Genomic DNA, 21,473 nt, shown 5'->3' on the forward strand with positions numbered 1-21,473 from the left:
TTGGCTCCCTAAGAAAGCTCTGAGTGTGTAGTAACCCAGAATATACAGTAATGTCCAGGCGCTTGCACAGATAAGGCTCAACCTGTACAGAGCACATGTCTCTTTGCTATCTAGTGCCCTGTCCAGTTGACATGTGCCCGTCCACCTCGGTGATATCTTGTGTTATCCGTATTTTTTCCACTCACCCCAACACATCGTCTGTCTGTGTGAGCCAACAACTCTGCCTATTGTTTCAGATTCAGCACATGCCCCATGGAACGTCTGTGCACGGTACTGGTAATGTCTCATCCAGGTATATGTGGCACTCCTAAACAGGGCCAGCCCTAGACATAAGCAGCCGCTTAGGGCCCATGACTGCCAGGGGACCCCAGACTGCTAGTGAGCCCCAGAGCACTAGGGGAGAGGGGGCCCCCAAATCACATTTTGCCTAGGGGCCCCAAAAGACTATGGCCAGCATTCCTCCCAGCCGACAGACAAGGAATATGTTTAAAATGTTGCCCGTATGGCTTTGATGAGGACAACACAGTGAAAAAAATCTATATTGGGGGCTCAACCAGTCTCTACCTAGGCACACCAAATCACTAAAATCTGCCACTGGATTCAGTTTTCCCTGCTAACCAATGTAGACTTTTAATTTTAAGTCGAACACAAACTCCACTACTGTGGTCAATTCTTATTGTGCCTTCACATGCGTTTACAGAAGTTTCACGTTTTGTCATCAGAACAAGCTACAAAAGAATACTCTTCAACGATGTCGATTTCCTCACAACGATGCAGCAATTTAAATAAAATATGTAAATATTTAAAATAAAAATGGCAATACTAATACAGCAATGTTAAGATAAGGGTGCAAGCTAAGTCTGGATTACAGAATTCGCATTTGAATCAGTGGGAAGTGATGATGTTTAAATATCTTCAGTAGTAAATTACGTTATCCAATAATAGAAAAATATATTATAACCGCAGTTATAAATTGCGCGTTTGGCAAGAATGTACTTTACCAGTCAGAACTTTAGACTCATTTATTTATTATTTTTTAACAAGTTTCCACATTTGAGTTTAATAGGGAAAACACCAAAACTATGAAATAACATACTAAACTGACTACCTCATGGTTGAGAATGCCAAGTGTGCAAAGTTGTCATGGAGGCAAAGGGTGCTACTTTGAACAATCAATCTTAAGGAATGTATTTTGATCTGTTGAACACTTCGGTTGCTACATGATTCCATGTGTTATTTCATAGTTTGTATGTTTTTAATATTATTATACAATTTGGAAAATCTAAAAATAAAAAAAATGCCCTTGAATGAGTAGGTGTCCAAACCTTTGACCAGTATCGAAGATTACGGAGGTTTCTGCTAGCAAACGCAACGGAGTTGAACGCATTCCAACCACGACTGATTTCGCAGGTACCATAACGACTAGCGCTCCATTAGAGCAGTCAAATTAGCGCTGCCCTCTGCTGGACCCCCTGACACTATCATTAAGCCACAACCTGGCTTAGAACACCTTTTCCAATTAGACCTCAACGCCACATAGCATCCCAGACACTACAATTATGTAACACCACAAATAAGAAAATTAAACTTTGTAAATGCGTTCTCTGCACCACATTGATCTGTGAGAATACCAGACAAGTTTACACACCAATGGACAGAATCTGTTAGGCAGAGTCTTGGGTAATATCTATAAGACCCCACTTCTGGAAATGTCCTCTCCTTAGGTTTAACCATAATAGCAACCTCATATGATGTCATGTGACTGAACTCTGTACTGATTTAGTTTAAACCGAAGTTGTTTTGTGGTTTCAAATATGTTTATTAAGAAGCAGCTGGTCATACATACAATAAAGTTACTTAAGAACTTGCTTTATACTATAAGGTTGTGTCTAAACTTAAAAATGTGAGACACAGACATCAAAACAGAAGTGACGGCTGGGTTATTACCAGCCGCTTGCCTTCCACATACACACCTTCCAGTTGTCAAGTAAAATAATCATCCTGTGAACAGTTGAGAGAAATTATGAACCCATAGTCAGAACAGGCAGGACGTTTTAGAAGCAGAAGGCAACCATTTAGTTAACATGAAAGCTGCTACCATCTGCGGACAAATATACACACCCACACAAAGAGCAGTCCCCACAAGTTGATCAGATGGCCTTGGAAGGGGTGGAAAGCAGTGGTGGTTTTGCAATTGGGAGAACAGAGGGGGGCTTCATAATCAAAGAGCTCTATAAGAACAAGGGGGGGGGGGGGGGGCTGTGGAGGGAGTGGTGGAGGCAGCCTGCTAAAAGCTAACCTGTTAGCTTCAGAGGGAGGAAAGAAGGCTCTCTTTAAGCCACACCTCCCAAGTGCACTCAGCTACAGAAGGCCCACCACAGCCAGCTAGCTGCCATGACGAGAGCACAAAAACACACTCACACAGGAGATAGTCGGGCCATTGATACACAGACGTCTCATACACAAAACTTTCTCTCTTTTTAAACACAACTGTCTGAAGTTTCAAAAGTCTTCGTGACAGGCAGAATGTCTGCCACATCCGTCTCCAACAGCCATTACTCCTGTCCTCCACTCTCCTCCATGTCCAGCCCTCCTCCGTTCTCCGTCCCCTTGTGAGCCTCCTTCTGTTCATTCACAAAAGAGTACATTTAGTTCAAAGTTAGTGTGGATGTAGCTTTATGTCATATTAAGTGTCCTCAATTTATAAAGCTACTGCCTTGTTTTGGTTACTCTTGAGTTCTCAATTTTTGTGCATTAACAGGTAGAGAAAAAACACTGGTAGTCTCAGCCCTTCAGACCTATTGTCTACACAGACATATGGTGAACACAGACCCAGCTGAAGTGTTACATTTCAAAATATGCATGAAGCATTTTAGTTCAGACAGCTCATTTATCAGGCGTAAACCATGGCATGCTACACTGTAGGGATGGTACAGACCAGTGGAGGAGTTTTTCAGTGCAACCCTATCTGGCTACCAGCCACAGTAAAGTAAATAAATGCACAATGAAGAATGAGTTCCTACGTAGTGACTTTGTTTGATTCCTGACTCAGTTTGTCTGGGGAGTTTCATAATCTTAAAACCTACTTTATACTGATTGTTTTGAAAAACAGTTTCACATGAGTAAAATCAACTTCCAAGTTTCTCTATTGGTCATTATGAAAATTGGAGGTACCACAAAGGATATACAGTAATTCTCATTGAATAAGACATAACACTGAGGCCTTGCCACTTTCATACACCCCTTATCATGTCATCTTCTTCCGCTTATCCGGGGCCGGGTCGCGGGGGCAGCAGTCTAAGCAGGGATGCCCAGACTTCCCTCTCCCCAGACACTTCCTCCAGCTCTTCCGGGGGGACACCGAGGCGTTCCCAGGCCAGCCGGGAGACATAGTCCCTCCAGCGTGTCCTAGGTCTTCCCCGGGGTCTCCTCCCGGTGGGACGGGACCGGAACACCTTCCCAGGAAGGCGTTCCGGAGGCATCCGAAACAGATGCCCAAGCCACCTCAGCTGACCCCTCTCGATGTGGAGGAGCAGCGGCTCTACTCTGAGCTCCTCCCGGGTGACCGAGCTTCTCACCCTATCTCTAAGGGATCGCCCAGCCACCCTGCGGAGAAAGCTCATTTCGGCCGCCTGTATCCGGGATCTTGTCCTTTCGGTCATGACCCAAAGCTCATGACCATAGGTGAGAGTAGGAACGTAGATTGACCGGTAAATCGAGAGCTTCGCCTTGCGGCTCAGCTCTTTCTTCACCACGACAGACCGATATATCAACCGCATTACTGCAGAAGCTGCACCGATCCGTCTGTCAATCTCCCGTTCCTTCCTTCCCTCACTCATGAACAGGACCCCTAGATACTTAAACTCCACCACTTGAGGCAGGCACTCTCCACCAACCTGAAGTGGGCAAGCCACCCTTTTCCGACTGAGGACCATGGCCTCGGATTTGGAGGTACTGATTTTCATCCCCACCGCTTCACACTCGGCTGCAAACCGTCCAAGTGCATGCTGAAGGTCCTGGCTTGAAGGGGCCAACACGACAACATCATCCGCAAAGAGCAGAGATGAAATCGTGTGGTCCCCAAACCTGACACCCTCCAAACCCCTGGCTGAGCCTAGAAATTCTGTCCATAAAAATTACGAACAGAACCGGTGACAAAGGGCAGCCCTGCCGGAGTCCAACATGCACAGGGAACAAGTCTGACTTACTGCCGGCAATGCGGACCAAGCTCCTGCTTCGGTCGTACAGGGACCTGACAGCCCTTAGCAAAGGACCCAGGACCCCATATTCCCGAAGCACCCTCCACAGGATGCCACGAGGGACACAGTCGAATGCCTTCTCCAAATCCACAAAACACATGTGGATTGGTTGGGCAAACACCCATGAACCCTCCATCACCCTGTAGAGGGTATAGAGCTGGTCCAGTGTTCCACGGCCTGGACGAAAACCACACTGTTCCTCCTGAATCCGAGGTTCTACTATCGGCCGTATTCTCCTCTCCAGAACCCTGGCATAGACTTTCCCGGGGAGGCTGAGAAGTGTGATCCCCCTATAGTTGGAACACACCCTCCGGTCCCCCTTCTTAAAAAGAGGGACCACCACCCCGGTCTGCCATCCCAGAGGCACTGTCCCCGACTGCCACGCGATGTTGCACAGGCGTGTCAGCCAAGACAGCCCCACAACATCCAGAGACTTGAGGTACTCAGGGCGGATCTCATCCACCCCCGGTGCCTTGCCACCGAGGAGTTTCTTAACCACCTCTGTGACTTCAGCCCGGGTGATGGACAAGTCCACCTCTGAGCCCTCCTCCTCTGCTTCCTCAATGGAAGACGTGACGGCGGGATTGAGGAGATCCTCGAAGTACTCCTTCCACCGCCCGACGACATCCCCAGTTGAGGTCAACAGCTGCCCACCTCTACTGTAAACAGCGTTGGTAGGGCACTGTTTCCCTCTCCTGAGGTGCCGGACGGTTTGCCAGAATCTCTTCGAGGCCAGCCGATAGTCCTTCTCCAAGGCCTCACCGAACTCCTCCCAGGCCTGAGTTTTTGCCTCCACAACCACCCGGGCTGCAGTCCGCTTGGCCTGTCGGTACCCGTCAGCTGCCTCAGGAGTCCCACAAGCCAACCAGGCCTGATAGGACTCCTTCTTCAGCTCGACGGCATCCCTTACTTCCGGTGTCCACCACCGGGTTCGGGGATTGCCGCCTCGACAGGCACCGGAGACCTTACGGCCACAGCTCAGAGCGGCCGCTTCGACAATGGCGGTGGAGAACATGGTCCACTCGGACTCAATATCTCCAGCCTCCCTCGGGATCCAGTTGAAGCTCTGCCGGAGGTGGGAGTTAAAGATCTCTCTGACAGGAGACTCTGCCAGACGTTCCCAGCAGACCCTTACAGTATGCTTGGGCCTGCCGAGTCTGTCCAGCTTCCTCCCCCGCCATCGGATCCAACTCACAACCAGGTGGTGATCAGTTGACAGCTCCGCCCCTCTCTTCACCCGAGTGTCCAAGACATATGGCCGCAGGTCAGATGAAACGACAACAAAGTCGATCATCGACCTGCAGCCTAGGGTGTCCTGGTGCCACGTGCACTGATGGACACCCTTATGCTTGAACATGGTGTTCGTTATGGACAAACTGTGACTAGCACAGAAGTCCAAGAACTGAACACCGCTCGGGTTCAGATCAGGGGGGCCGTTCCTCCCAATCACACCCCTCCAGGTGTCACTGTCGTTGCCCACATGGGCGTTGAAGTCCCCCAGTAGAACGATAGAGTCCCCAGTCGGAGCACTTTCCAGCACCCCTCCCAGAGACTCCAAGAAGGTCGGGTACTCTGCACTGCCGTTCGGCCCGTAGGCACAAACAACAGTGAGAGACCTATCCCCAACCCGTAGGCGCAGGGAAACGACCCTCTCGTTCACCGGGGTAAACTCCAACACATGGCGGCAGAGCTGGGGAGCTATAAGCAAACCCACACCAGCCCGCCGCCTCTCACCATGGGCAACTCCAGAGTGTGGTTCCGGAGCCCAAGCCGTGCGTAGAGGTGATCCCGACTACCTCTAGTCGGAACCTCTCAACCTCACGCACGATCTCAGGCTCCTTCCCCGCCAGCGAGGTGACGTTCCACGTCCCTAGAGCTAGTTTCTGTGTCCAGGGATCGGGTTGTCTAGGCCCCCGCCTTCGACTGCCGCCCGATCCTCTCTGCACCGGCCCCTTATGGTCCCTCCTGTGGGTGGTGAGCCCACGGGAGGGCGGCCCCATGTCGCTCGTTCGGGCTGGGCCCGGCCGGGCCCCATGGGGAAAGGCCCGGCCACCAGGCGCTCGCGAACGAGCCCCAACCCCGGGCCTGGCTCCAGGGTGGGGCCCCGGCTGCGCCATGCCGGGCGACGTCACAGGACACAAAATCTTTTCCATCATTAAGGGGTTTTTGAACCGCTCTTAGTCTGACCCGTCGCCTAGGACCTGTTTGCCTTGGGAGACCCTACCAGGGGCATATAGCCCCAGACAACATAGCTCCTAGGGTCACTCGGGTACTCAAACCCCTCCACCACGTTAAGGTGGCAGTTCAAGTACACCCCTTATCAAATTTTGAAATGGTTAAATAAAACCCATCATTTTTACCTTAATTATTGTCTAATATTTTGTCATGAAGTTAGCATTGGTAGATCAATCTGTATCGCTGCCACTGCACTGCAGCCTACAAACATTCATGTACACCACAACTTCAGGTGCCAGGAAGTGTCATTCCAAGAGTTGTCTCACCTTGGCATCTCTCTCTGCAAACTTCTGGAACATATTGGCATACAGCTTCTTGTCCTTCTCATGCTGCTCCTTGATCTGCTTCTGGCACAGAGCCACCTGGGATGGCAGACAGACATGGGACCAGGATCAGACAGACAGTAATAGAGGGGGCATCCAGATGACAGGAACATATAGACTAAAATAAAATAACAACCCCATCACTTGCTCAGTTGACTTAAGGGACTTGGATACGACTTTCATTAAACATCATTGAATTGAACACCTTGTGGATTGTGGGCAACATCAGCCTGATGAGCCTTAAGCAATGTACACTTTGCTGCAAGTGATTAAAGGTAAAGGGCATAACAACAGACTTCCCTGTCATTCACAAGAATGAAAAGACCCAGATGGGCATTAGCTAATTCAGGCTTTGTGGGGGTTCCAGATTGAATTTCACATGTGAAGTTGATTACATCTTCCTTAAGAGATTCAAATTCAACCACACAAAGAATGTAGTCGGCAGTAATACCTGGCTCTTGGCAGCCTTGTTGCTAGGATACAGTTGTATGACTTGCTGGAAATCTGCTCTTGCTCTCTCAAACTCCTTCATAGCAAACAGCGCCTCCCCCCTCCGGAAAAGAGCCTTCTCGTTGGCTTCGTCCAGCTCCAGGGCCTACACTCATGCACAATACAGAGCACAAGCAAGTTGGAGAATAGGTGTGGAATACTCATGGAGTCACATGCAGTCAGATCAGTTGTGTGTACCTTATCACAGTTGTCCAAGGCAGAGCTTGGTTCCTGAAGCTTGAGGAAGCACATGGCCAGGTTGAGGTGAGCAGCCAACCGCAGGGCCCGAGCTTTCTGCTCCTCCCCCTCAGGCAAACTTGATTCGTTCTCCAGCCATGACACAATCCTTTTATACTGCACTGATGCCTGGCGATACTTCCCCTCCTAAACAACACACATGTACACAAACTTTATTTACTGCACTACTGCTTGAAGCTACTTTGCTTCACACAGAGACATGCATACGCGCACACACACACCTTGAAGTACTGTGTTCCCTTTTCTTTGACAATGACACTCTGCTCCAGTTTTTCTGTGGCATTCATCTCCCAGGATTCCTTTGCCTGGGGAACAGGAAATACTTTGGTTAGGCAGCATATCACTTCTCAGAACGACAGACTCATCTGAGGCACATGTGGAAATGTCATGAATTAAATGCCATGTTTCTAGACAGGACCCAAGCGGCATCAGGAGGAGATCCTACCTTTTCAAAGTTAGTCAGTTTAATCTTGTACTGCAGAGTCGCTCCACCAGGAATATTGTACTTGCTGTTGCCTGTGTTTCCATAGCCATACCTATAAAAGAATAAACAGTTAAATATCCATACCTATGTAGTACAGACAAACAACTCAGCAAAAATACCCAGAGGACATTTCTCAGAATTAGATGTACATTAGCTGTGTAATGTGTTGGTGAAAGTATTACTTGGGTTTTATGGTGAAGAGAGACTCTTCCCCCTGCTCCATAGCGGTAAGGCCTTTCTCCACTCCCCTGGGGAGACCAAAGCTTTCTCCATCTCCCACCTCAAACTTTAGCTCCCGCTTATCAAACACCTTGCCCTCAAAGCTGCCCTCCAAGCACACTGCAGTTAAAAGGAAGAGAAACAGGCTTGTGAGTGCTTGTACCCTGTACAGAAGGTCTTTGTTTGGAGTATTTCTGTTTTATTGATGATGGGCATGCATGTATGTACCTTCTACAGCAGCTCCTTCATTAGGCTTTGTGTATCCTTCTCCCTTAGTGATGATACGACGTATGATTCCACCATCCTCTTCGTCAGTGATGTCCTCCCCTCGAAAATCAAACAGCTCCACCTAACACAACAGAGGAATTTAAGCAGTCATGTGCCAATGACATCTCAAAAATATTCACCATCCCTTTCAGACAGAAAAGAGGGTCACCTGGAAGACAAGGGTGGCGTTTGGGGGTATCTTCGGGGGGCTGCCAGCAGTTCCATAAGCGTATTCTGGCTTACAGATCAGTTGGCAGATCTCTCCTATTTTCATTGTTGCCACTCCCAGGTCCCATGCCTTGATGACCTGACCTACACACACAACAAGAGTAGCTGTAGCCGTGTCCAACATGTAAGTTTTTATTAAACACTTTACACACACCCACAGAATCACACACACCTTTGCCCAGCTCAAAAGAGAACTTCTCTCCTCGTTCGCGGCTGGAGTCAAAAGGTGTTCCATCCAGTAGTGTCCCATCATAGTGAACAAACACCTTGTCACCTGTCATGGGCAGCTCATCGCCAGTGCCCTCCTGCTTCACCAACTAGAGGGCGAGACAGTAAAGGTTAGCTGTGTGGCAGTGTATTGCACAATCAGCCTGTGCTAGCTACTGTACAATAACTAATTGTTTGGTTTGGTGTGTTCAAGTCTTGAGCAATGGGCTCTAAAACTGCTCAAGATATACAATGATTGGTGACAATTGTCTGAAAAGACAGTGTCAGCAGTGACCACTGCCTGTAGAAATAACATTCAGAAGGGCTGGGTCACCAATCCCAGAAAGAAACCTCAAAACACCTTCTGTAGCTGTATGTCCTAAATATGGCAGGCTTTCTAACTCATCACTGCTGCCTAGCAGCATAGGCATTTTCTTTAAGGTTCTAGAACAGTGTTTCACAGCTTCATAGAGTACTCTAAATTTTGAAGCTACACCAAAAATATTCAACTGGTCACCTAATCATCAAGCCCTCAATTATTTAAATCAGGTGAATCATTTCTACTGGCAAAAACAAAAACATGTTTGAGGGCGGTTAGGGACTGCTGGATAACACTATTCCTACTCCACTGGTAGACTTAAGATCTCAATCCAAAACAAAATGAGGGCGTGTCTCATTAGGTTCAAAGTAGTGAGGTTTTGCTTTTTACCTACTCTACTGTATCGTAGCCTTTAAAACCGGATGTTTCCCGACGCTTCTAATGATGCGTTATGAGTTAGCATACAATCGGCTACCAGATGGCGCTATAATTTCTGTCGTTGGTTACACAGAAATAACAGCGCCAGCCGATTGCTAACGTTAGCTGCAAACAGAAAACCACATACTGCACGTATCAGTTTCAAAATCACCCAGCTACTGTAACTAAACGGACAAAACTAAATAATCCCACATGCCCAAGTTTTATGCAAGCTAAATACTATTATGACACACTGATTATGATTGTCATTTGTTGTGTTGATATTCCCTTCGCTGCTTAACAAGTAAGCTAAGAGCATTACCTTTAAAACCCCTCCATCTTTCTTCGGCGTGATATCTTCTCCCTCCATCGGGATGTTTGTGTTCTGAGCTTCGTTACTAGTCACTTCTTCAGCAGTCATCGCCCTGGTTCTCCTGAAACACTTATCTATATCTGCAAACTTCTCTTTCCTACTAAAACAAACGGTACTGTACAACTGCAAGTAAAGACGTCGCAAGAGCCACAGTAGTAGCTAGATTAATGCCTGGGATCTGACTGCAGCCAGGCTAACTATAAATACAGACACAAATACAATACTGCAATCCGCTTGTTAGCTAGACAACTATATTTAGCAATTTTGGTGCCAAATTATGCTGAATGTGTCGAGGAGTTTTTTAGCCAACTAATGAGTCCAGAAATCCACGCTGCAGCAGTTTTGCTTGCTCGCTTTCATTCTCTTCTCTGTCCGTCACAGATTCTGACAGTTGTTTCTATCTAGGGGAGAAAGGGCCGAGAACTTTCTAGATACACCGCGCGGAGGGAAGGGGTGGCCGGTTTTGGAAGGGACCGTCAAGAAGTTACTCAACTCAATTAAACGAAATACTCTGCTATTATCTCACAAAGAGTTTTCTGATAGATATTTTTACGGTTTCATTTACGGAAACAATGTTTTACTAACATTTGTTAAATGGGCAAATACTTGAAAAAAATCATAGCCATCTTAGGACTTTTATACCGAGTATTAAATAAATACTAGTATATATATGAGGTAGAGGGCCTGCAAACGTTCAAGGAACATTTAAGATACATGTACCTTAGCTATACAAAAGACATCGTGCAGTTTGAATGTAGGCTACAGCTCTAACTCTATAATAAAGATATAATAGAGGCTTTCTAAATTCGAATTTATGAATATCGTATTTTCCATGTATAGCCTAATATTAGATTTAGGAGATACATTTTTTTTTGCTTGTTCTTATTCTGCATATGAAAACCAAGCAGGACATTATCCCATAATAAAATGAAATCAACAAGATTATGGTCAATATAAATCTACAAATATCTTGACAATTGTTTTATATATACAAAACTATTCCTCCCTCTTGGAGTTTTATATTAGGCTTTTGTGTTGCAACATGAAAGCAACATTGATTTAATTAAGTGTTTTTGCCAAAGATCAACACAAAAACATATCCATAATGTCAAATTGAAAAATTAAATGTAAAAACAAAATATATAATATTTTATAGTATATAGCCTATATGATGGTTTCTTCAAAAGTTATAAGAAGAAATCGTAAGATAAAAACTCCAATAATAATCCGTTAGGAAGGTACAAAATCATGATATAAATATTTCATCTAGTGTTATGAATGCAGCATAACTGCTGAAAATGTGATTAAATGCTGCTGTTATCAAATTATTTCACATACTAGGTGACACGATGTCACACTTAATACACTGACTGTGGATGAGATGAGAGCGTCTGCTAAATGACTATACATTGTAATGTAAAAAATTAATCTCACGGCTGATCGATCATTTCATTTGTTGGAGTGCGGCACAATTGGATTTTTCCTCAGTAATTTTCTACGCGTTAAATTCCCATTCCCTTCTGATTATGAACGCACCGTCAGCTCTCTCGCTACGCCATACAGTCAGAAAAACGCCCCTTCCGACGTCTCAGTTTCTTCGGCTTGTACATTGGTCAGTTTCTGAAATGCTTGGCGCGCTTGTTCGTGAAGCAGGGACTGTCATAACCAATCTCTAGCTCCTGCCAACTAGTCTACACATCATTGAATATCAATCCGTACCGGTGAGTATTTTTGATTGTTTAATATCGTAATATAATCGACAACCGGTCTAATAGTAATTGGTAGTAGTTAGTTGGTAGAAGCTGGCTCAGCGAATGCACGTTTACCCAGTCAGTATATCTAGCATTAGCTAAATCAACCCTAGTTTAGTTGAACTAGCACCTAGTAGTACTCTAAGCGTTTGCCAAGGCTGCCAGTCCCAAACTTGTACAATCTCTGTGTGTAGGTACCTGGATTACTGTCATCTGTAAAACATTTATTTTTTTAATTGATCTTAACCCATAGGTTACACGATCTAATCTGTATGGCACTTGGAAATCAGCTACGTGCAAACCGTGTGTTCTATGTGCATTCGAATTTCTATATCTTATTAAATGGTTAACAATAAAAATGGTTACAATAATAATAATATTGTTACAATAAGTTATTACTCTTACAAATATTGTTGTTTCTTAATTTTATTATAGCCACATTACTAGTAATTACAACCAAGTTAATGTCTAACATCCAGTCATCTGGAGCTTTATTTTCAGTTATGGAGGAGGCTGATGCCCGCGACTTTCCTTTCCCCTACAAGCCATACCCCATCCAGGAGCAGTTCATGCAGGCCCTGTATGGGGCACTAGAGCATGGCAAAGTTGGCATCTTTGAGAGCCCGACTGGAACGGTATGTGTTTGAAAGTGTGTGTGGATTCATTTCTGTTATTAATGTCGGTTTGCACAAATTCACCTCCGAAACTGTTGTCACTGTTGATAGATGTAATGGGACAGTGTTATACTTTTTTTTAATCCATCTGTCATCTATCACCATGGGGAAAGGCAAAAAACCCACAAAGGAAGAAACAAATTATTTTTGACCTCCATTATGAGGCAATATTTATTTTTTATTATCTAAAAAGCTAATTCTAAATCTAATTTCATTGCTGTATACTGATTGGCTGAAAGCCATGGTATGTGAAACCATCTACAGCAGGTATTGCATCACACAACATTTTACTGCTTTTATTTATAGGAAAAGGCTCAGTGCTGTTATGTTTTCAAGAGGAGGGCGCACATAAGTTCTCAAAATGGGTAGCAATAACTTTCAGTGTTTTTGGTGAAAAAGATTTACAATTTCAGAAATGTGTCATTTGGGTTGATTACATTAAATCATTAATGAAGTACAATGTGTGGGTGTCCGTTTATGTTCTAGGGCAAGTCTCTTAGTATAATCTGTGGAGCTTTAAGCTGGCTGAGGGATCATGAGGCGAAGAGAAAACAGGAGGCTGACAGACTGCTGCAAGGAGACATGGGTACATCTCTCAACAGCTCTTCCTCCTCAACTGTCTCCATCCCTCCATTGTCCTCAGCTGAGCCTGACTGGATCACTGACTTTGTTCAGAAAAAGGCAGAACGGGACTTGGTGTCTAAACTGAAGGTAGACGAGTTTGTGTGTGTGTGTGGGTGGGTGGGTGGGGGGGGGGGCGCCTTATCCTGTGCATGTGAATACATGCTTGTGTGTCTGTGTTTCAGGATGAAGAATTGCGGAGGAAGAAAAGGGAGGAACGCCTGGAAATGATCAGAAACAACTCTCAACTGAAATATGCTCTAAAGAGAAAGGTCAGGGCCAGTCCTAGGCATAAGCGAAATCATTCGCAGCATAGTAAATCTATACAGACTAACAGGTTGATTTTGTGTAGATCTGTGAGGATGATGAGGCAATGAAGTTGCTGCAGCTCCCTGTGGACCACCAGGGGGAGGAGCTCAAGGACCATGAAGAGGAGGAGCTTATAGTGGCAGAGTATGAGAGTGATGACGAATCAAAGACCAAGAACAAGTGAGGGCAACCCCATTTACTAGGCCACTGTTGACCACAGCTGAAATAATGCAGTAGCATTCTATTTAATAATGGCACCCTTTGCAGATTCTCTTGCGGTGATGATGAAGATGACTTGGAGGAGGAGCACGTCACTAAGGTGTGTGACATTGTTTCTAAGTTGTTTTTCTTTGGATTCGGAATTTGGTCCTTTTTCATCATCCCCTCTGTGTGTGTGTGTGTGTGTGTGTGTGTCTTCAGATCTACTACTGCAGCCGCACACACTCCCAGCTGTCTCAGTTTGTCCATGAGGTGCAGAAGAGTCCCTTCAATCAGGACGTCAGTCTGGTCACACTAGGGTCCAGACAGGTACACGCATGCACATGCAAGTTGTCAAATGTTTTCCCTATCCCGGTAGATCCTGTGTGTAATGGGGTGTGTGTGTGTGTGTGTGTAGAATATGTGTGTAAATGAAGAGGTCCGGCGGCTGGGCAGCGTCCAACGCATCAATGACCGCTGTATGGAGATGCAGAAGAACAAACACGGTGAGATTCAATGCTCCCATATTATTGCTGACTCACCTAAATCTGGTTGTTCAGAATCTTAAGCAATATCCAAAACCACAGTGAATCTATATTTGCAAGTAACTATTCTTCTGAAGCATTGGTGGCCTGTTGTTTTCTCAAAAAAACGTTCTCTCAGTCAACGACTCTCTTAAACACACATCTCTCACTCAGACTCTCTCTGACCTAGAGACTCTCTCTCACTCAAAGACTCTCTCTGTCTCACTGGCAGACCAGCGTCCGAAGGGGGAAGTGGACCAAGGTAAGAGGAGGAGGGGCGTGTCTAAGGCAGTGTGTCCATATGTCGGTGCTCAGGGGCTTCAGACACTGCGGGACTCGGTGCTGGGGGCGGTGCGAGACATAGAACAGCTGCTCAGCCTGGCGAGAGAAACCCGTTCCTGTCCCTACTACGCCTCACGCCTCGCTATACCCCCCGCACAGGTACGCACCCTCCCAATTCCTTTCACCTGCTCCTCTCCTGAATTTCAACCAGCAAACATTGGCCTAATGCTATAGAGAACATTTTCGTGTGTGTATGTAGCTGGTGGTGCTGCCCTATCAGACAGTGCTTCATGAGGGGACCAGGAGAGCATCAGGGGTGCAGCTGAAAGGACAGGTGAACCAACATTAACATACAGTAATATCACCCCCCCCCCAGGCTGTCTGTATGGTACAATCTATTGAGCTGTTTTAACTGTTTGATTTTATTGGCTTAGGTGCTGATCATAGATGAGGCCCACAACCTTAGTGACACACTCTCCTGTATACACAGCTCAGAACTGACTGGAGCACAGGTACACACCATGTTTAATTCAGCTTTGTGTCTGTACTACAATAACAAGCTATAATAAAAAGCATTAACAGGTTTTATTTTGTTTACATCTTACCTTGTCTCCAGCTATGCCGCGCACACTCCCAGCTGACGCAGTACTCTGAACGCTACAGGTAAGCGCGCACACACACACACACACACACACACACACACACACACAAGCACCCACATATTCCCTGTTTGATGTGATGTGGTGTGTGTGTGTGTGTGTGTGTGTGTAACAGGAGTCGACTGAAGGCCAAGAACTTGATGTACATCAAACAGATCCTTTTTGTGATAGAGGGTCTGCTCCGTGTTTTGGGAGGTATGTGTGTGTGTGTGTGTGTGTGTCATTTGGTCCTTGTCCACTGGTAGGGACTGGGTGGACTTTATATCATTTTTATCACCAAACCACCTTATTTCTATTGTCTTCAGGAAAGGTGGGACAGAATCCACACAGCCAGAGTACTCAGCCAGGTAAGAACACACTCACAGAAACACTTAAAGTAAACCTAACTTCAATAACCTATCCTTTATTCCTAAAAGTCACACCTAACCTAACCCCTTAATGCCTAAATCTAAAACATACCTCTGCTCTCACACCGCTGCATCTTCACCTAAGCCATTCATTGCCTTTGTCCTTGTGAGAACCAAATGATCAGGTTTTGATAACATTGTGGGGATTGAGAATAGTTTAGTAAAACCAGGTTCACAAACTATAGAATGACCTCTCACTTTGTCTTCCAGCAACTGAACTGCTGACAATGAACAACTTCCTGTTCAAGGCTCAGATAGACAACATCAACCTGTTTAAGGTAACCATGACCACAGCACAAACACAAGACTGCTAGTGACACAAGAAATTGGGGGAGGGATTGATGAATTGTATGTTACATGACACTGTCTGCCTCCCTGTCTTCATCCGTGAAGGTGCATAGATACTTTGAGAAGAGCATGATCAGCAGGAAGGTGAGGGTCCTAATAATCACCCCCAAAAAGAACCACAAGTACTCCAGAGAGCCAAACGTCTGTGTGATTCATAGGCCCCATGGGTGTGTTTTCTCCCTTTAGCTCTGTGGCTTCATTGAAAAGTATGCAGGGACAGGTGTGACATCACACACACAAACACAGTCTGACAAAAAAGAGAACCGTCGCACTGAGGGCCTGAATCGCTACCTGCAGGCTCTGCAAACCAGCCAACAGCCTGACACAGGTTAGTGTGTACACACACACACATCCACCAAATAAGTATGTAACATTTTGGCCACTGCACTTACATACAAAACTGAAACACTCCATGCTGAACGTTTCCTTGACTGGTGACCACTATGCGCACATTCAGTTCTCATACCACTGGAACATATTTCAAGAGCACTTGTAAGCAAGCAAGCAAGTTTATTTATATAGCACAATTCATACATCGAAGCAATTCAATGTGCTTTACAAAGAAAAACATATGAAAGTACAATAACATAAAAACAAATGCTCAAATGAAAACATCAAAGCATTGGGGTAGCTTGTAGGAAAACCTACAAAAGTCTGATGCACGGGATGCATACCTTCCCCATCTATGAAAAATGACTGCCTCAGCCTGTCTGCCTCCCCTGTAGAGTCTCCTCCTGGCCTGCAGGGAGCAGCAGATGACAGGGAGCTGGCAGCATCCCCAATGATGCAGATAGAAGGGTTCTTCATGGCTCTCACCAACACCAACACCGATGGACGGGTGATGTTACACACACAAGGTACACCGATGCAAACCCGCCAACGTAACTACAACCCTCCCAGCAACGTAAACACAAGACAACTTTGCTGTTGAGAAATAAGTCATTTCCCCAATTGACTGCAAAACAAAAGACAAGCAAAAATGTTAATGTTTCTATATTCTGAGTGTCCATCACTTTGTCTCACATGCCCCCCCCCCCTCCCCCACAGGTAGTGTAGCAGTGAGTAGTGTGAAGTTCCTACTGTTGAACCCGGCAGTCCACTTTTCTCAGGTGCTGAAGGACTGTAGAGCAGTCATCATTGCTGGAGGAACCATGCAGCCTGTAAGAACACACACACTATCATCTTCACCTGGGTTTACCTAGCAATTTAAGCCAATATGGCCACTCTTGTGGCGCAGTGGTCCAACAGTTATTCATAGCAACAAGCTGTCCACTGTTGTCTAGGTTTGAGCCTGATGAGTATCCTGATCTCATTGCATTCTAGCGTTTGGGTACCTGCAAAGCTAACTGGGTTGTTCTCTGTACTTCTAGGTGTCTGACTTTAAGCAGGAGCTGCTATTCTCTGCCGGGGTCGAGGCAGAGCGCATTACAGAGTTCTCCTGTGGTGAGTACCCAAAGATGCTGTAGTCTGGGATATATCTGACAGGGCTGAACAGGGTGGTGGGTAGTTAGGTGGGATAAGTAACCAGGTTAAAGGTCTGTTTTACAGTAATACTGATAACTAAAGTAACTTTTCATTATGGAACACATTAGATTGTATCCAAACAGCACCTGGTTTGGACGACCTGACTGTTTGTGTGTTTGGCAGGTCACGTGATTCCTCCAGAGAATATCCTGCCTCTGGTGTTGTGTAGTGGCCCATCTGGTCAGGAGCTGGAGTTTACCTTCCAGAACAGAGATACACCACACCTGGTAACACACAGCCCTTTTAAATCTGTATTTGGCTATTTGGAAAAGAAAATTGTAATGCTAATATGCAGACAGGATTTTCCGGGTGAATACAACATTTGTATTTCAACCAAGAGGAAGAGCTTAATACATCTACATAAATTAAATGTGCTTTGGTTTTTTCTGCATGAATACATGAAAATTGTCACAATGACATGACAAAATACCAAAAAGTTATTTTACAACCCCGTTTCCAAAAAAGATGGGAAGCTGTGTAAAATGCAAATAAAAACAATGTAATAATGTGCAAATCATTTATCCCTGTATTTAATTGAAAATAGTACAAAGAAAAAATATCAAATGTTCTGAGAAATTGTATAGTTTTTGGAAAAATACATGTCAATTTTTAATTTGATGCCAGCAACACGTTTCAAAAAAGTTGGGACGGGCATGTTTACCACTGTGTTGCATCACCTATTCTTTTAACAATACTTTGTAAGCGTCTGAGAACTGAGGAGACCAATTGCTGGAGTTTTGAAAGTGAAATGTTTTCCCATTCTTGCTTGATATTGGATTTCACCTGCTCAACAGTTCAGGGTCTTCTTTGTCATATAATTTGTTTCATAATGTGTCAAATGTTTTCAATTGGTGACAGGTCTGGACTGCAGGCAGGCCAGTTCAGCACCCAGACTCTTTTACTACGGAGACATGCTGTTTTAATATGTACAGAATGTGGTTTGGTATTGTCTTGCCCAAAAATTATTTAGATTTGTCAGATCACAGTACAGTTTTTCACATCGCCTCAGTCCATCTTAATACACTGAGGGCCCGAAGATCAAGGCCATCCAATATTGTTTTTCGGTTTTGTCCCTTGCATACAAAGATTTTTCCAGATTCTCTGAATCTTTTAATGTTATTATTTACTGTAGATGGCAAAACTCTTTGATAATTTTTTCTTAAATTGTTGCACTAATTGCCTGCGCTGTCCTTCACAGAGTGGTGAACCCCTCCCCAGCTTTGAACGACTCATCCTCTCTGGGATGCTCTTTTAATACCCTATCATGTTACTGACCTGTTGCCAATTAACCTAATTAGTTGTGAGAGATTCCAACAGGTTCTTTTAGCATTACACAACCTTTCCAGTCTTTTGTTGTCCCTGTCCCAGCTTTTTTGTGTTGTTTGCATCAAATTCAAAGTGGGCAAATATTCTTCAAGAAATAATAACATTTCTCAGTTGCAACATTTGATATGTTGTCTTTGTAATTTTTTCTATTGAAAATAGGGTTTAAATTATTTGCACATTGTTTTTCTTTACATACTTTCTTTTGGAAACGGGGTTCTAGATACTCATCAAAAAGGTAGTGTTTCTGTAGTTTCTGTTTCCAATTGAATTAAAAAAGGTTAAAGGGATAGTTTGTCCTAGATTCATATTTGGGTGAAATAACATTTACATTGAGTTGTTCTTGAAGCCCCATGGAGTACATTTTCACAACCGGCCAATAGTCAACTCTGTCCCAGCCTGGAATTAGCATTGTTAGCATCGTCCAAATTCATGAATTGAAAGTCAGATTTTGGTGACTTCAAACTGACACTATGCAAACTTTTCTGTAGCCATAACACACAGTCTGTTATTCAGCAATGATGTCTTCGGTAGCTAGCAAATGCTGAGTGGTTGTACCAGGTTATTAACGGTGGTAATGTCGAAACCTGAAAAAACCCTGATACAGAGATTTATGTAGTGCCAATGAAAACAACATTATTTTGAGGAATACAACATTGATAACTTCTTTGAGGTAAGGTTTTATTTCTCCCAAATATTAATCTAGGACAAAATGAATACCACTTACAAGCAGAACCACAGAAGCCATTATGCTAACCGCTTGGGAATGTGTCTGTCCATGTGTGTAGATGGATGAGACTGGACGTGTGCTGTCCAACCTGTGTAATGTGGTGCCTGGAGGCATTGTGTGTTTCTTTCCCTCCTACGACTACTCAAGAAGAATTTTGGGACATTGGGAGGCCAGCGGAGTCCTGGCACGCCTCTCCAGCAAGAAGAAGGTGCAGATACCATTAAGGTTTCAAATATAGAGGTTTATGTCTCAAAACAAGCTGTCTCATAGTCCAGATGTCCTGTCTGTCTCTCAGATCTTCCAAGAACCAAAGAAAGCCAATCAGGTGGAACAGGTGCTCAATGAGTTCTCACGCACAATTCAGGTGAGGCTAACAAACAATGGTCACTCCTGTGGAACCTCTCATACCACCTTTGACTTTTTGTGTAACTATTTCCAGGCATTTCTATTCATTAGACAGCATAGGTTGTGTTTGGTGCTGAAAGAGCAGTGGGCCAGATTCAAACCCATGCTGCAGTGGTACATGTGTATCGGAGGCAGCAGCCCAGGTGGCTGGACCTCCCTAGATAGTCCTTATCGGGATGCATGTTCAATGACTCCTCTCTGAGGTGTGCTGTGGATGGAGGGGTGTTCAATGACTCCTCTTTGTGAGGTGTGCTGTGGACAGAGGTGTGTTCAATGACTCCTCTCTCTCTCTCTCTGAGGTGTGCTGTGGACAGAGGTGTGTTCAATGACTCCTCTCTCTCTCTGAGGTGTGCTGTGGACGGAGGTGTGTTAAATGACTCCTCTCTCTCAGAGGTGTGCTGTGGACGGAGGTGTGTTTAAATGACTCCTCTCTCTCCCTCAGAGGTGTGCTGTGGACGGAGGTGTGCTCTCAGGAGCGTTACTGTTCTCTGTGGTCGGTGGGAAGATGAGCGAGGGCATCAACTTCTCAGATGAACTGGGCAGGTGTGTTTTATTAGGCGCTCTCTTCTTTGAAAACAGACATGGTTTCTTAGATATACATGTTAATAACGTGTGTGTGTGTGTGTGTGTGTGTGTGTGTGTGTGTGTGTGTGTGTGTGTGTGTGTGTGTGTGTGTGTGTAGGTGTATTGTAATGGTTGGGATGCCGTATCCAAACATCAAGTCTCCTGAGCTACAAGAGAAGATGTCTTATCTTGACAAGAACCTGGTGAGAGGGAAGGCAGAAACATTCTCCATCTTGTTGAGATACATGAGCAGCTATTATTAGTCTATGGCTAATGCTGAAGTTTTAAATAAATACCATTGACGTGCTTAGAACTAGTTGAGAGGCACTGATTGCCCAACGGCCAACAAGCTGCATCCACCATAAGCTAAAAATACAAGCTGTTATGCTTGTAAACACATACCGTTTCAAATTAATTACTTTCTATTTTTTACCAAATTTAACTTGGCATTTGTGGGAGTAGTGTGAGCTCAGTGGTGAGACTTAGAGGTGTTCAGGTAAACTCACACTCAAACTGGGATCTGTTTCAGCCTCACTCTGGTGGAAGGAGTCCAGGACAGGCTCTGATAGAGAACCTCTGTATGAAGGCTGTCAATCAGTCAATAGGTACTCCTTTTCCGTCTTTACACCTTCTCAGGTAACTTATGTATTAATAAGTCAAGCTATGTAAACCCTAGCCTAACCAGTCTTCTGGGGATTACCACTTCCTGTCCCAACAGGAAGAGCCATCCGTCACCGTGAAGACTACGCGTGTATCATTCTGTGTGACCGACGCTACTCTCGACCTGCAACTCTGGCCAAACTTCCTGACTGGATCAGAGCACACACGCGCACACACACCAGCTTTGGCCCCGCCTTCGCTGGACTGAGACGGGTAGGAGAAAGACCTGGACAGAAACACACACTATCTGTATATCACATGCGCTCTCTGACCAAACCTCTTTTTCCCTTGGTGGCGTCAGTTCTTCATTGAGAAGAAGAAGCAACAGCAGCTATGAGAGGACAGTGCATATCCAGTAAAGGACAGGACTTCCCGCTGGACCGGACTCTCTTTTTGATTTGAGGGATGTTGTTCTC

General features: G+C 45.0%; 2 protein-coding genes across 5 annotated transcripts; one reads left to right on the forward strand and one right to left on the reverse strand.

Moving 5' to 3' along the window:
* Window positions 1-1,008: 1,008 nt before the first annotated feature.
* Window positions 1,009-10,528, reverse strand: fkbp4 (FKBP prolyl isomerase 4). The gene is made up of 11 exons (XM_010890440.4): window positions 10,028-10,528; window positions 8,935-9,079; window positions 8,704-8,846; window positions 8,496-8,616; window positions 8,231-8,387; window positions 8,010-8,100; window positions 7,786-7,869; window positions 7,505-7,690; window positions 7,269-7,412; window positions 6,761-6,856; window positions 1,009-2,624 (listed from the first exon to the last, which is right to left on the reverse strand). The coding sequence occupies exons 1-11, from the start codon at window positions 10,124-10,126 to the stop codon at window positions 2,556-2,558; spliced, it is 1,335 nt and encodes a 444-aa protein (XP_010888742.1). The 5' UTR covers window positions 10,127-10,528; the 3' UTR covers window positions 1,009-2,555.
* Window positions 10,529-11,240: 712 nt separating this feature from the next.
* Window positions 11,241-21,453, forward strand: ddx11 (DEAD/H (Asp-Glu-Ala-Asp/His) box helicase 11). Of its 4 annotated transcripts, none has more exons than XM_034288095.1 (28): window positions 11,244-11,799; window positions 12,309-12,464; window positions 12,990-13,214; window positions 13,310-13,396; window positions 13,477-13,613; window positions 13,701-13,752; window positions 13,854-13,961; window positions 14,050-14,137; window positions 14,388-14,596; window positions 14,697-14,771; window positions 14,872-14,949; window positions 15,054-15,100; window positions 15,212-15,291; window positions 15,402-15,443; window positions 15,714-15,781; window positions 15,897-15,935; window positions 16,038-16,179; window positions 16,577-16,708; window positions 16,899-17,011; window positions 17,222-17,294; window positions 17,499-17,602; window positions 19,487-19,636; window positions 19,724-19,792; window positions 20,276-20,376; window positions 20,516-20,600; window positions 20,927-21,002; window positions 21,116-21,270; window positions 21,359-21,453. In XM_034288095.1, exons 2-28 carry the CDS (start codon window positions 12,333-12,335, stop codon window positions 21,392-21,394), a joined length of 2,703 nt encoding a protein of 900 aa, XP_034143986.1. In that variant the 5' UTR covers window positions 11,244-11,799; window positions 12,309-12,332; the 3' UTR covers window positions 21,395-21,453. The 4 variants fall into 4 exon arrangements, with proteins under 4 accessions (XP_034143988.1, XP_034143986.1, XP_010888746.2 ...); XM_010890444.4 differs by having other exon boundaries at window positions 12,331-12,464; XM_034288096.1 differs by lacking the exon at window positions 11,244-11,799 and adding an exon at window positions 11,850-12,019.
* Window positions 21,454-21,473: the final 20 nt, after the last annotated feature.

The sequence above is a fragment of the Esox lucius genome, chromosome 19 (genome assembly GCF_011004845.1).
Source record: "Esox lucius isolate fEsoLuc1 chromosome 19, fEsoLuc1.pri, whole genome shotgun sequence".
Taxonomy (NCBI): domain Eukaryota; kingdom Metazoa; phylum Chordata; class Actinopteri; order Esociformes; family Esocidae; genus Esox; species Esox lucius.

What these genes read in the sequence shown, in the direction of transcription:
- fkbp4 (XM_010890440.4), bottom strand. Translation starts at nt 10,126, where the DNA reads ATGACTGCTGAAGAAGTGACTAGTAACGAAGCTCAGAACACAAACATC. An exon ending in CCTTGGACAACTGTGATAAG is followed by an intron (nt 7,413 to 7,504) that starts GTACACACAACT and finishes GCATGAGTGTAG; the next exon opens with GCCCTGGAGCTGGACGAAGC. An exon ending in TTGCAGAGAGAGATGCCAAG is followed by an intron (nt 2,625 to 6,760) that starts GTGAGACAACTC and finishes GTGAATGAACAG; the next exon opens with AAGGAGGCTCACAAGGGGAC.
- ddx11 (XM_034288095.1), top strand. Translation starts at nt 12,333, where the DNA reads ATGGAGGAGGCTGATGCCCGCGACTTTCCTTTCCCCTACAAGCCATAC. An exon ending in GAATCAAAGACCAAGAACAA is followed by an intron (nt 13,614 to 13,700) that starts GTGAGGGCAACC and finishes CACCCTTTGCAG; the next exon opens with ATTCTCTTGCGGTGATGATG. An exon ending in CTTATCTTGACAAGAACCTG is followed by an intron (nt 20,601 to 20,926) that starts GTGAGAGGGAAG and finishes GATCTGTTTCAG; the next exon opens with CCTCACTCTGGTGGAAGGAG.